Source organism: Acanthopagrus latus, chromosome 17 (genome assembly GCF_904848185.1).
Source record: "Acanthopagrus latus isolate v.2019 chromosome 17, fAcaLat1.1, whole genome shotgun sequence".
NCBI lineage: Eukaryota > Metazoa > Chordata > Actinopteri > Spariformes > Sparidae > Acanthopagrus > Acanthopagrus latus.
The window spans coordinates 30,237,852-30,251,767 of NC_051055.1; the positions used below are offsets into that span (position 1 = coordinate 30,237,852).

The 13,916-nt window shown below is 39.6% G+C and overlaps 1 protein-coding gene and 1 long non-coding RNA gene across 4 annotated transcripts; one reads left to right on the forward strand and one right to left on the reverse strand.

Moving 5' to 3' along the window:
* Positions 1-649: 649 nt before the first annotated feature.
* Positions 650-5,848, forward strand: wdr73 (WD repeat domain 73). 2 transcript variants are annotated; one of them, XM_037074343.1, is made up of 8 exons: positions 650-780; positions 2,446-2,513; positions 2,693-2,778; positions 2,872-2,960; positions 3,311-3,378; positions 3,606-3,770; positions 3,882-4,256; positions 4,500-5,848. In XM_037074343.1, the coding sequence occupies exons 1-8, from the start codon at positions 776-778 to the stop codon at positions 4,727-4,729; spliced, it is 1,086 nt and encodes a 361-aa protein (XP_036930238.1). In that variant the 5' UTR covers positions 650-775; the 3' UTR covers positions 4,730-5,848. The 2 variants fall into 2 exon arrangements, with proteins under 2 accessions (XP_036930238.1, XP_036930237.1); XM_037074342.1 differs by lacking the exon at positions 650-780 and adding an exon at positions 936-1,562.
* Positions 3,993-13,364, reverse strand: LOC119006044. Of its 2 annotated transcripts, XR_005070649.1 has the most exons (5): positions 13,344-13,364; positions 12,793-13,230; positions 6,012-6,196; positions 4,466-4,744; positions 3,993-4,135 (listed from the first exon to the last, which is right to left on the reverse strand). It is a non-coding gene; the product is annotated as an uncharacterized LOC119006044 (long non-coding RNA). The 2 variants fall into 2 exon arrangements; XR_005070648.1 differs by lacking the exon at positions 13,344-13,364 and having other exon boundaries at positions 12,793-13,320.
* Positions 13,365-13,916: the final 552 nt, after the last annotated feature.

The following is a 13,916-nucleotide window of genomic DNA, read 5'->3' on the forward strand; positions in this document are numbered from 1 at the left end:
TGCTGGAGAGGCTCAGCCAGAGATGAGTGATCGTGTTTCATATCCCATTACTTGTTGAATGTGTTTATTGACTCACTGACTGGTGTGTTTAACAGCCAGAGCTCAGTTCAGTTTCTGCACTAAGAAACTGGAAAGTCTGATGTCGAGTGCAGACGAACATGATAAACTCATCAGACCAGTAGATGTTCAAACGTCCAGCGATCCTGTCCTCCAGGAGAAGTTCAGATACTCGTGTAGAAACAGACTCTGGTAAGAGTAAAAGTACTGATTGTTTCCTCCAGCACAGTAACAGAGTTCAGGCTCTGACATGGACTCAGAGTATCAGAGTAAAAAGTCTCCCTCTGAAGGACATTTGTGCTCAAAGCTAACTGAAGCTCATGTCATATTAATAGAATTCAAAGACTATTAAAAAAAATACAACTAAACACCTTTTAAAGGAAGAAACACAGAAAGTGACTCATCCTCTGATCTGGTGGAGAGGAAGAGTGATGGACTGAAGGGAGGAAGATGGAGTGACAGACATCTGACTCACTGTGTCTCCTGTCAGACAGCAGGAGGAGCAGAACGACGGGGGAGCTGAGGAGGAGGAGGAGGAGGAAGAGGAGGAAGAGGAGGAGGAGGAAGAGGAGGAGGAGGAGGAGGAGGAGGAGGAGGAGGAGGTAAACAACAGCCGGAGTGATGGTGTCGGCAGCTGAAGAGGAAACCGAGGAACTTAAAGGTCCACGCTGAGTGTTTACAGGTGACACTGAAGAGGTGCAACGTTTAATCAATATTAATGAGGTAATGATAGAAACTTTCTCCGTAAGTGAATAAACGAGCTGTTCTCAGAGGAGAATAAGCTCCCAGAACTCTGTCTGAAGCTAGAAATGTGGCAGGGTCCGCCACATATAAACAAAGTGTCTTCAGTTTCTTTATTCAGTCATGAACACAAAGAGAGTTTAATTATTTAGTTTGTTTCAATCAAAGCAAGGTGAAAGTTTCCTCCCCAAATCTACATAATGCTCCTTTAACATTTACCAATAATTTAATTGAGGGTTACAGGTAGATGTTTCTTCTTATTACAGATGTGGCCTCTAACTAATATTTAAGAACAAACAATCAACTTCTGAGGAATTATTATAGATTAAATTAGATTTGTTTTGTGCACAGGTACAGGCCAGTATTGGTTTATTGGAATTCTTTTGTGTATTTCTCTAGAATAAAGACAAAAAAGGCAGTTAGAGGAGCAACATACAACTTTATTAAAAATCGTAATGTAAGTCATGTAACACTCTGTTTGTTTAAATTTAAATGTTACTTTCGTCAATAGAAAAAAAAAATGAGCCCAGAATTAAGAGTTAGATTAATGTCCCTGTTTAAATTAGAAACAGGTAGGAGCGAGTGTCCAGCAGGGGGAAGTGCAGCTCTGTCATTGGCTGAACGAAGCACCAAGAAACCCACGAGTAAGAAATACAGGAAGTAACAACAGATTGAATCCTGCAGTAACGTGAGGACGCGACAGACATGGATGAACCAGAGTGTGATGATACTTTAGATGACTGGTTCATCGAGTCCCTGAAAACGTGAGAATTATTTACTCATTCTTAAAGTTCATGTTAGCTGCTAGCTAGAAGCTTCTTTCAGCCGCGAATGCTAACTAACGAGGTAGCGTTGCAAACTGAACTCCGCTTAAACTTCCGTAAATTCAACATCCACTAACTCACCCTCAGGTGTATATTCCATTCTCATAATATTCAAATATGTTTACTGCATCTGGTTCGTCCGCTTTGCAATTCGGGTTGCACGAACTTCCAGAAGTGTTGTTGGTTTACCCGCCGTGGTGTCAATGAATTACTGTCCGACTGAAACAAAGTCTGTGTGGTTTTCAGTACCTCAGTAATGGCTTGCTTTAATAAGTGAACATGTTTTACTAAATTGGTTTCATATTATAGACCTGTTGTTGATTGATAACGTGTAATTATTTACATAAACATTTGAATAGAAAATTCAACATTTTCTATTAAAATCTGCATTTTTTCAATAGGATTCATGTATAGTCGGCAGTTTTTTGTCAGTAGCATTCAGGTCATGTGACCCATTGACTCAAAATCAATGCCGAATTGTCTACCTGTACCCGTTGAATGACATACACCTCTTTGTTGTTGCATTTTAGCTGTTATCATATTTTATATTAATAGTTTAATAACAAATCAGCGTTTTTTCTAAGGGTCCTTGTATAGTCAGCAGTTTTTTTGTCCATAGCTTTCAGACACATTGACTCAATCAAATCTCTTCTTATAGGCAGGATGGAGAGATTTTACTTCGTGTTTAACAGTTTCATGACTTGTGGGAAGAAGCTGTTATGATAAGAAATATTGAATGTGACACATTTTTAAAGGAGTCTGGTGTCAAAGTAAAAGGCAGTGTGAACAGGGTCATTAACACCTGTCTGCTTTCTGTGTTCAGGTACAAAGATCTTTATGTGTACCAGCTGGAATGTCCCACCAAGGTCATCGAATGGACATCAGGCAGGAGTGAGTCAACATATTTAAATATAATCATCACTGTTACCTGTAAATGTCTTATTCCAAAGTGGTCTGATGACTGATTTACAGAAGACCCTGTATCGACTGTGTACACTGGGCTGATTTTCAGTTGGATCTCGCTCAGGAGACGTTCACAAATGAAACCTTTTCATTGTTTTGTTTTACAGCCGTGTGTGTTGCAGGTTACAGTTCATCTAAAAATGAAATCCTGGAGCTGCGTTTGCCCCCAAAACTCTTCGCCAGTGAAAATAAGGTATTAAAACACCAAAACAGTCCATTAAAAACACAAGTTCTGAATGTCACTCTGAGCCTTTGCTACAGTTGTGTGTGTGTTTGTTGTGTTCAGGGTCTCTGCGCAGAACGGGATTTCAAAGTTGTCCACGGTGGTTTCACAGACGGGCCTGTTCACTGCCTCAAACACGTCCCAGGAACCCGGTGAGTGTTTCAACTGTTCAGAGTTTCACCAGACTCCCTTCACAAATGTTGTGATTTAAAGAGTTGTTGAGTTTGGATAAGTGTCTAAATTTGTGAAACGCTGTCTTTATTTGGGTCTTCTTGTAAATTCAGCAAATGTTCTACATGAAGTTCTTCTCTGTCTTTTGTGTAAAAAAGAAAATAAAGAAAGAAATAAAAATGGCGTCTGTTTCAGTTATGGATGTGTTTATGTGCATATAGAGCAGGAAGTGAAATCTGATCATACGTGGTCAGTATACCAGGTGTGAACAGTCAAGCAGAGATTGAACTTTATTAAAATTAGAATTAACTTCCTGCTGTTGTCCTGACAGGTGTGTTGTCACCAACGATGGGCGGAGCTCCGAGCTGCAGGTGTGGGAGCTCGGAGGAGACGACAGCGGTGAGTTAAAGACGAGACCAGAGAGTCGCCTTCTGTTTTAATTCATCATCTTTTTTTTTTTTTCTTCACTCCACCAACAACAAACAAACTCCTCAGATAACTCTGGAGGTTTTCAGATCTTTTGTACGAAATCGAAAGTACAAAATCAAAGCCTTTAATTAAATTGTTTGGTGTTGTGTTTCCTCACGATGTGATTGGCTGTCTGGTGTTTCACTGTCCAATGACAGATGTGATCAGGAGAACAGGAAGTGTGGCGGGGAGGAGCGGTGCGTCAGAGGGAGGCAGCAGGATCGCAGCTCGACTCTCGTCACAGCCTCAAGTTCTTCACGGAGCTCAGAGCAACGACGTCCAGCTGACCCAGCTGACCTCAGGACAGCCGCTGTACAAACTAGGTTAGAGTCATCTCGCACACACTGATGTCACCTTGTAACACAAGCCTCTGTTCTGTAGGTTCTAACCAGGGATGTTCTGGAACCATTTATAATATGATGTTCTCTTGACAGAGACGGACTCAGCAGATCCTCTGAGTTCTCTACAGTTTGTGGCCGACTCCGTCTTCCTCGCCTGCTGCTGTAACGGGAACGTTTACATCGCCGACACTCGGACGGCTGCTGCCCCTCAGCTTTCACCTCCACCAGCGTCTTCAGGTGAATCTGTCCTCTGGTGGACGGACGCCTCCTCAGGTTCTTCCTGTTTGGACCCAACCAGCTGCAGGATCGTCAGACTCTCCTCGTCTGGACAGGCGGTGGTTTCAGACCTGAGGAACCAGAGAGAAGCTGCGAGTCAGGCTCAGCTGGACGCCCAATCACATCGCTGCAACCTGGATGATGTCAGAGTGTCGTGGGCTCCGGCGCTGGATGGCTGTATCGCAGTGTCAGGTAAGTTTACAGCACAGAGTGACATCAAGAGTGCCGTGTTAGCAACCCTGCGGAAACCCTGTAGATTTAAACCGCACACCTTGTACAACTGACTTCTGGGTTTTAGGACTACAAACTACCACTGCACTGCCCAGAGACACCGACAACTCCGGCTCACAGTCCCCTGTATAAACCTGCTGGTCAGTTATAGCTGAGAAGGACCAACTTACCAGATGTAGTAACAGATGTGTTTCCCTCTGGCAGGTTTCAGTGGAGCCGTTCAGATCTACAACACGTCAGTCTGGAGGTCGGAGCTGCAGGAGGCGCAGCCGCTGTTCCAGCACCGCGGTCACACAGTTTCATCTCAGTCTGACGACGGCGTCTTCGTCACCTCCCACGTCTGGCATCCCGAGAGGCCACGGACGCTCCTGTCCGCTGCCTCGGACGGATCCGTCCATGTGTGGGACTGGGTCGACCAATCAGCTGGCAGCTGAGGAGGAGCTGATGTTCTGCTCAGTGGAGCGAGTCAGGAACATGCAGCGAAAACATAAAAACAAAGAGTAACTGATCACTTTCTGATTGAGCAGATCGAGACATGAAGTCTGGTCTGTAGATTTCAGCAGCGCCTCCAACTTTGATCAAAGGATGACGAGAGGAAAGTGGAATATAAGTAAAAAACGTATCAGGAGCAAAATGTGGAACTTGTTTCTGTGCCCCAAAACCAATTTTATATTAAAATTACAGCAAAGCTTCATTTGCTGAAAATTAGATCAAAGAACATTTTCTTCTCGTCCTCAGTCAACTGTGGGAAACAAACTTTAGAAATTACAGATATTTGGCTGGATTCATGTCGCAGCTGTTTCTGGTGACTTTTAATTTAAATTCAAATTAGATCAGGCGGCTTCTGGTTGTTGTGTTACTGCACATAATAAAATATTTTCCTCTGAGTGCTGCAACAGTTTGAAAGGGTCAGTGAGCAAAACATGTTTTCCTTCTTAGACTAGCGTCTAACAATACTGTCGTTAGTGAGGTGAGCTGGCAGCTGTGACGCTGAATCAGCTAAAAAAAAAAACACACGAAACAGCAGGTGGTGGAGAGAAAAACTTACTGCATCTTTTAACAGCATCAGTGTGTTTACAGAGACACTACAGAACCTTTTTTAATTGGATTTAGTCACTTCAGGCTGTGTGAAATGTTTTTATTCGTCTGTATTTCTATATTTGGGAACATCAGGAGCTTCGTCAACCTGCAGCAGTGACGCGCTGCTTTGTACGGTCAATTAAAATGAAGTGGGAACAACAGTTAACTGTCTCGAGCTGTTCGGTCCGGGTTCTGAAGTATCAACATCCGACCTGAGTGATCGGATCACACGAGGACGGCTCTCAGTACAGGTGTGAACGAGACGCAGCGATCACACAGTGGATTACACACTGAGTTATATACGCTCCACTGTAATGTGAATGTTTGTGCTCTTTTAACTCGCCAACGTCAGCAGCAGATGTTTGTGAACGCATCAGAGAACAACGAGCCGAGTGACACGAGGACTCGCACAGTTTCTGCTCGTCTGTGTCGCATGTTGTCGTCCACTGAAATAAAACTATCCAAACACGATCGCCCGGCTGTCGATTTCTTTTCTCAGGGCGCGTTAACAACAACCTTCAGATAGTATTTGTCTGACTGACTTTCTCTTTTCCCAAATCTTAGAGTGACTTTTGGGTACAACAACAGTGCCAGCCTTAAAAGCTTAGCGCTGAAGTCTGAAAAGCAGAAACCCACCAGATGAAGTCGTGCATCGGTTTCCCTCTGGCAGGCGTCAGTCGAGCGGTTCTGTCTGGAGGTCGGAGCTGCAGGAGGCTCAGACGCTGTTCCAGCATCACGGTCACAGTTTCATCGCAGTCCGGCGACTTCATCACCTCCCACGTCTGTCATTCTGAGCGACAGTGGACGCTCCTGTTTTACAACTGAAATAGAGTTAATTCAGCATGACTTCAGATAGTTTCACGGCTTGCCAACACAAAGTCTCAGCTCATCTTTCAGTCGTGTGTCTACACGTGAACATATGTTTACATGTTAAGTCCACTTTAGGCACTAAACATGGCACATTTACTCACAGTGACAGTCACGTCTCTTAAAACCATATTTCCTATTTTCCTGTCACAGTTCTGCAGCCTGCTCACTATCTGGCACGTGGGAACATTTGGAGTTGAATTAAATCTTTCTGTTACCACGTTTCAATCATCGTCATCTCTTCTTTCTCTCTGGATCGACATGAAAGAGGTGAACACTGAATGAAACGACCGCGAGAGCGAACAGAACATCAGCGACAAAGATTCTTCAGAGACAAAGAAGCAGCTGACAATCGTCCGGCGGTTCAGGTTCTGACGCCTTTCACTGGAAACATTAATTACACTTTTCTCCTTGACATTTCATCTCCCACTGACCTCGAGGCTTCCGGCAATCTGCTGCCCATATTATCCTTGAGATGACATTTTTCTCTGCATTCAGCTGCACCATGCGTCAGTTCCTACAGTGTAAAGACTCTCCTCGACTTGTCTTTGTATTCTGTCCACATTGAGAAACTGAACCGAGGTCAGTGAAGCTCCTCTACAAGGAATCGGTCAGTGTTCACTGAACTGCAGCTAGCAAACAGATTTAATCATTTAAAAACGCGTCTGTTCAGTCGGGCTTTTCTGTGGTGTCTTATAACTCGATGGTTTTAATGTCTATACAGATTTGTATTTATATTTTACTGTTTTATTATTATTATTATTTAAATCAAAGTTTACATGCCATATTTTATTTTATCATCATTTTATTGATTGATTATTTATCACAGTCACATGTAAAGAACTTTGATTTTCATGCAGATTAGTCTGAAAGGTGCCGTCTATATACAGCTAATAAACACTCATTAAATTTACACCAACACAAAGTATCCTGTTATAAACAACAAATATATGCATGTCAAATATATCAAATAAAATGAAAAATTAAGGTCATTTGTAATTTAAACAAACACAAAAGTCACTGTATTACATTATTACATTGTAGCTAGTTAAAAGTCTTTTGTTGGGCCAGATGTTGAATTAAAATGAAGTCGTTCTTTTGTGTCACTGAGTTCATTATTCCTGTAACTGTTTCTCTTAATGAAGCCGACTGTGATTCTGCACTGAACGCAGCTTTCTAACGGAAAAACATCCAACATATTTCATTTATATTATTAACCATCGAGAATCTGAACATCTGAGAAAACCGAGCGAGTAAACGTTCTGAATACAAATCATGAAATTAAATAGCATAAAAGATGTGAACAGACTTAAGAAGTACATGATGGATGTAGCAGATATAATCAGCTGAAATAAGAAGAGACAGACGGCAACACAAGAGCCGTAAACCTTGAACAACAATAACCACATTAGTTTTCCTCCTCGTCTGCTTCTTCTTCTCTAACGTCCTGACATGAACACTAACGAGGGAGAGAGCAGTCGTCCTCTGAGTCCTTCACACAGCAAAGTGCAGCTGAATGTACTCAACTCACCGCAAATCTTAATCTGAACATGGTACAGAGTCAAAGATGTCTTTATCGGGGGCAGATGGATTGTCAGGGCCGATATTCAGCATTTTGACTATCATCTGTATCGGTGTGTTTTGTGTCTGATTGCCGATAAAATAAGAAAGATGTAAAAATGCAGAACGTCGGTTCTGGAGCAGCATCACTGTCTGACGTCACGAGTCGTAGCTCATCAGAACTGAATCATCTGAATTTGCAAAGTAACTAGTAACCAAAGTTATTAAATAATGTAGCGGAGTCAAAGTATAAAGGAGCAGAAACTCACAGAACTTTTGGTTGTGAATTATCGGTTGTGGGATCAACCTGAACAGAGACACACTGGTCGATGTCTCGTCTGTACGGCACTAAAGGTCGTCAGTTCCACATTTATGACATTTTATATGAAATATTAAATGTCACCTGTCCACGACTTTATAAAAATATTTAAATCTAATCAATATTGTCTGTTTTTCAACCTACAAATGAACAGATTATTAAAAAAAAAGTGTCCCTGATTTGTTCTTATGTTCTTAAACAAATTGAATAAACACGCCTTTTTGAATACAAACGCCATCAAATAATGACAAACTGCAGCTTCAGCTTGTTAGAACATTTCCCCTCTTCTGTTTCTATCACTCTGTTTCCGCTTAAAAGATATCCTTCATTAAAACACAGACTGAGTTTCACGTCGACCTCTGCACTTCATTTCTCTGAGCTGAAACTTTCCCCTGGTTTGACTCGTCCTGTCAGACCGAGTTGTTCAGTTTGTCTCCACACTTCTGCCGCCTGACACACAAACACGTCTGAATAAACCAGAGAGCAGCTGAATGAACTCACATCGAGTGTTTGCCTCCTCCGGGGAACACCTGTCTTTTATGGATATTTAATTTAACACCATGCCAGGTTTTATCCGTCTCCGAATCCCTGTCATATATTTCCTAGAGGCTCCTGTTATCATCCCTGTTTCTAAAACCACTGGAACCAAAGGCATGCTGGGAGTTTTCCCCCCGATCCATCAGCTCTCTCTTCTGATATTGATGTCTGTACCTGTCTCAATACCTGTCTCAGCCTCTAGTGTGACGAATGACAGTTAACTCCGGGCTGTGGGCTGTCAGAACAATCAATAAAGAAACCAATCGTTAGTTGCAGCCCGACCACAAACGACGGGCAGAAGACCGAGTCATTCCATGACAACTGGACCAGAATCCAGAACTTTTCCCAGCTCAAGTTAACGATTTTCTTTTAAATAATTCATGTTGAAACTTGAAATTCATGGCACCTTGCAGAAGCTCACAGCTGTACTCCAGGTAAGAAGTTTGGTCCGCGGAGCAACATGTCAGCACTTTATTGATTCTTGCATCTTTACTCTGATCGCTCGTTTTTCACTGGATGAGGTTCAAATTTGTCCTGAACATCGAAGAAGAGAAATCTGCAACTGTTTTTATTTATATAGTTGCTGCTGAATGTTTATATTATATATAAATTATAATATATATATATATAGTAACAGGATGATTTTTTTCATTTTCACATCTTCACTAGATTTCACATTCTTACAACAAAATCCTGATTCTGGGTCGTATTATTGTAGTTCTTTAACATCTAGAAGTTATTTGGTAACTAAATAAAAAACAACAACAATAAAACAGATCTTGGTGAATATAACTTCAGAGATGAAAACCACAGAGTAGATTTTTTTTATTTCCCTGCAACACTTTTATGTACAAAATTCATCTGCCTGATACCCACTGAGCCTGTTTTTCATTGTGTTCTGGCAGATTGTAAGTTACAGCTTGTAATTATTTGGTTTGTTCATAAATTAAAAGTATTTGGAGTAGAGAACAGCTGTAGGATTTCATTTCCAAGTTTCAACATTAATCCATGATGTAGTGAGGTGACATGAAATGACACACACGTCGTCTCAGACTTGTGTAAGTGTCTTTCCTGGTTTGAAATGAATTTCCATAATGTTTGAAAAGAAGGATGAACACCAGAGGTTACATCATGAAACTTCTGAAACTGTGTGAGTTTCACGAGGCTGTGGAGGCGAAACTCAGTCTGATAAAGTTAGGAGGGTTTTCAAAGCGACAGTCATTATATTGACTGACAGGCCGGCGAGCTGCGAGTCTGAACCCTCCGCTGGCCTAAAGACGCTGCAGATATTATACCTGATCCTCACTGATCTCAATGAGTCACAACTATTCTCTAAAACACACCAGCTTCTGTTTGTGAAAACCAGTTTGAATGGACACTCATCAAGACAGAGGCAGCAGACGATGACAGACAGACAATGATGCTGCCTTTTTTTTTTTTTCTTATCATCATGATATAATCCATTAATCACAGATCACTTAGGAATATAAGGAGTTTCCAGACTGATTCTTTTCTTCCAGGGAGGCACAGAGTCAGTTAATTCACATTAAAGTAAACTTACGGAGGAACATGATCGATGTGGAGTTTGTTTCCAAATCAGTTTGTCTAAATAAAATCCTATATTTACTTTCTTTTAAGTTTATTTTAACCTTCACCCAGACTCCTGCCATTAATTTAACAGGTATTTAGTCCGAATGACCATTTTCATTTTTTCTGACACAGTTATAATCCTGATAATGTGATATTTGATGGTTCTGCACCAAACAAACATATTTTCTTCCACCTGGAGAACATCTGTGGGTCAGAACGTGTCTGCAGCTCGACGGTTCTTCATTATAACGCTGTTTGTCACATATTTTTACCTTTATTAAATAATTACAGCTTCTTGTTATTTCGATACTGCACTTGGCCACATTTTAAATTATATTTAAATGAACTGTGCAGCATTAGTTAAAGTCTCTACTGGACAGAAACTTGGTTTAACCTGTACGTTAACAGGAACAGCAGCAGAGTCAACTGAGAAAGTAAAAGCAGATTTTTCAGATTGTAAATCTGAGCGTTCATGATATCAGATTATCAGCAACAAACAAACTCATGATTATTTTTTTCTTTTTTATGTGTGTTTAGTGATTTTTTTGGCAAATAAACCATCAAAATACTATAACCATAACTGTAAAATAATTCCTATCAACTATTTGATTCTAGTAAAAAGGCAACCGGATGAACTCAAACATCTAAATGATATTCACACGTGTGTAATATTAACACGATATTGATGTTTCATTTTTTATATCACGGTTATCGTGTAGATCACAATATTACATTCCACTAATCTGCATATTATTTTCTACAATTATTCATCATTCAGTCTGTTAAATATCAGAAAACAGTTCAAATTTAAATTCACCCAACATTCTTGAGTCAAACGTTTTATTTTAGCTGTGGCAGAATTAAAGTTATTAAATTAGTAATAACTGATCCACCATCAGCCTTTATGTCTTCCACTCCTGTTTGTTAATAAAATTAATGAAGTTTTGATGAGAATTTTATTGGCATCAGAGTGTTGAAAACATTCACGCAGCAGACAAAGTGATTTGTTTCAGAGCTAAAAGAAACTGTTGGAGTTTAGCCTATTTTTTAAACTGTACATCTGCAGACTGTAATCAGACTCTGTATCCCGGTTCTGACCCGGAGCACCGTCACCGAGCACTGATGTAATGTAAGATCATGATGATTACTGCAATCATCCTCTATTACCAGCTCAATAACGGCTGACGCTCGCTTTCACTACCTGTCACTCACAGAGACGCTGCCGACAGTTTGAACCTTCGAGCAGCCGAGAGAGAAAAATAATCATCACTCTCTTTTTCATTTATAGAAGATATTTGACATGTAATCACCAACTGTATGATCCGCAGCAGCAGGAGGTGTCGGACGAGAGCTGCGTTGTATTTCTATAAAGTCTCAGTCGTATAGATCAATACGGTTTTTCTTAATAATCCAGTTTGTTTAATTATAAGATTAATATTGCTCCCACTTTCAAACACTCTACAAAAAGCCACACACACTGAAAATATAAACATATTTACACTTGAAGAAGAAATCAGTATTTTTTTTCCTTGAAGGTGAAATTTGTCACAACACTGAATTATAAAAGAAACATTCATGATCCTCAGAGATGAACCTTTTTTTTCTACAGACGTAAGTACACTTGTTTGTTCATTTGTTTGGACTCACATCAGCATCATTTGTAGATTTTCTTTTCAATGAAAATAAATGTTAAAATTACAGTCACCATTACAATCACCAGTCATATCACAATATCTGTCAAAACAATCACATTTACATTTTCTGTCTCATTAATATTTACTTGTGAATGAGTAGAAGAAGTACAATCTTGATGTATTTGTACTAAATTAATCCAATTTTCTGCTACTTAACATGTCATCCACGTCATTCTAGAGGCAAATACTTTACTTTTATGCCACTTTTTTTTTTTTTTTTACATTACATGCTACATCACATGACAATGTTTTATTTAATTTATCAACAGTCATACAGGAAAACAACCAAACAAAAAAACAATACACAGATTCTGATGATGTAAAATCAGATCTAGAGTCTCCTACACTATATACAATATATACTTTACTTTAACTTAGATTAATTGTTAGATATTTTTACTTGAGTACTATTTGAAAGGGTGATTTTCACTTTGACCAAAGTAATCTTTTAACACGATATCTTTACTTTTGTTTAAGATTGAATTTTGGTTATCATCACTATTATTACTATTATTACTATTATTTTACTCGTGCTGGTATCATCTCCCAATATGTTGTCACTATCCTGCCACCATTACGGTGTAGTGTATGTGGACCAATATATCAACATCGAAATGTTATTTTCCTCCCTAAGATCAATATCAGCCTCAACCCCAAACACTGCACATGAGGTTTAAAAACAGAAAAACTCAAGTAAAGCACAAGAAACTAGGAGTAATTTACAAGTGCTCTAACTACTTGATGAACATGCATAGTTACATTCCTCCATGTTTATGAAGCATCACAATATTGATCACAGAATGGACAAACTGCTCATTAAAAACACATTAAACATTAACAGGTGTCTTACCTTGAACCAGGTGTTTGTTCCTCCCCTGAGCAGGATAAACCCTCCAGCTCACAGCGGCCATTACTCCCAATCACGCCAGGTCGATGAAGCTAAGCTAACTGTTAGCTTGTACGACAGGTAAGTTAATTGGAGCCGCTGTTAGCATAACGTTAGCATCAACGTCGGCTCCAGAATCGATCAGTTCTTCACGACTTCTTCTTAATATCTTCGCTTCTATCATCAGCGTTACTGTTCGAGGAGTCTGTGTCATCATTTACTCATTTACCTGTTTTTTTTAAACAACCTAAATGTCAAATCTGTAAATTGTTTCCTGCTTACATCAACTTGTTCAGCCCGCCAACCGCCATCTTTCTCTTCTTCTTCTTCTCCGCCATCTTTCTCTTCTTCTTCGAGTTTCATTGTCGGTGTATAAACAACATTGAAATCGCCCCTAACGGACTACAGTGTGGAGGGGAGTGAAACAACACCATATACTTAAAATATAACACACAGAACAGAACACAGTTTAATAGCTTTCATAAAATCGTCTGAAATATACATATATTCCTTACCTGTGTGCAGCAGTGCCACCCTGTGGCGGCGACGGTAACTGCAGAGAGCTGCCCAGTGCTGCGTTCACGTACAACCCAGAAATTTGACTACAAATCCATGTGACGTGTATTCACTCATATATTGTACTAGTTGAATTTGAGGTACTTTTACTTTACTTGAGTATTTACTTTTCATGCGACTTTCCACATCTTCTCCTAATAATATATTTCAGCAGGAATTTTACTTTTTTTTTTTTTTTTACTTCACTATAATAATTTGGCATCTTTAGTTACTAGTTACATTACAAAATGTTCACATGGAAAATAGTAAAAAAAAAAAAACCCTACAAATTATAATGTTTGTTATTTTAGCCACATCCTCTGTTACCTGCCGTACTGTTGGCTTATGGCATTTAGAAATATATATATATATATATATATATATATATATATATATATATATATATATATATATATATATATAGTTTTAAATGTGTATTACAGTTTTCAAGTCTTAACTTTTTTTTTGTTTTTGTTTTGTTTTTTTTACAGATAAATACACCGTATGGGATTTCCCTCTAAAAATGTAGTAGA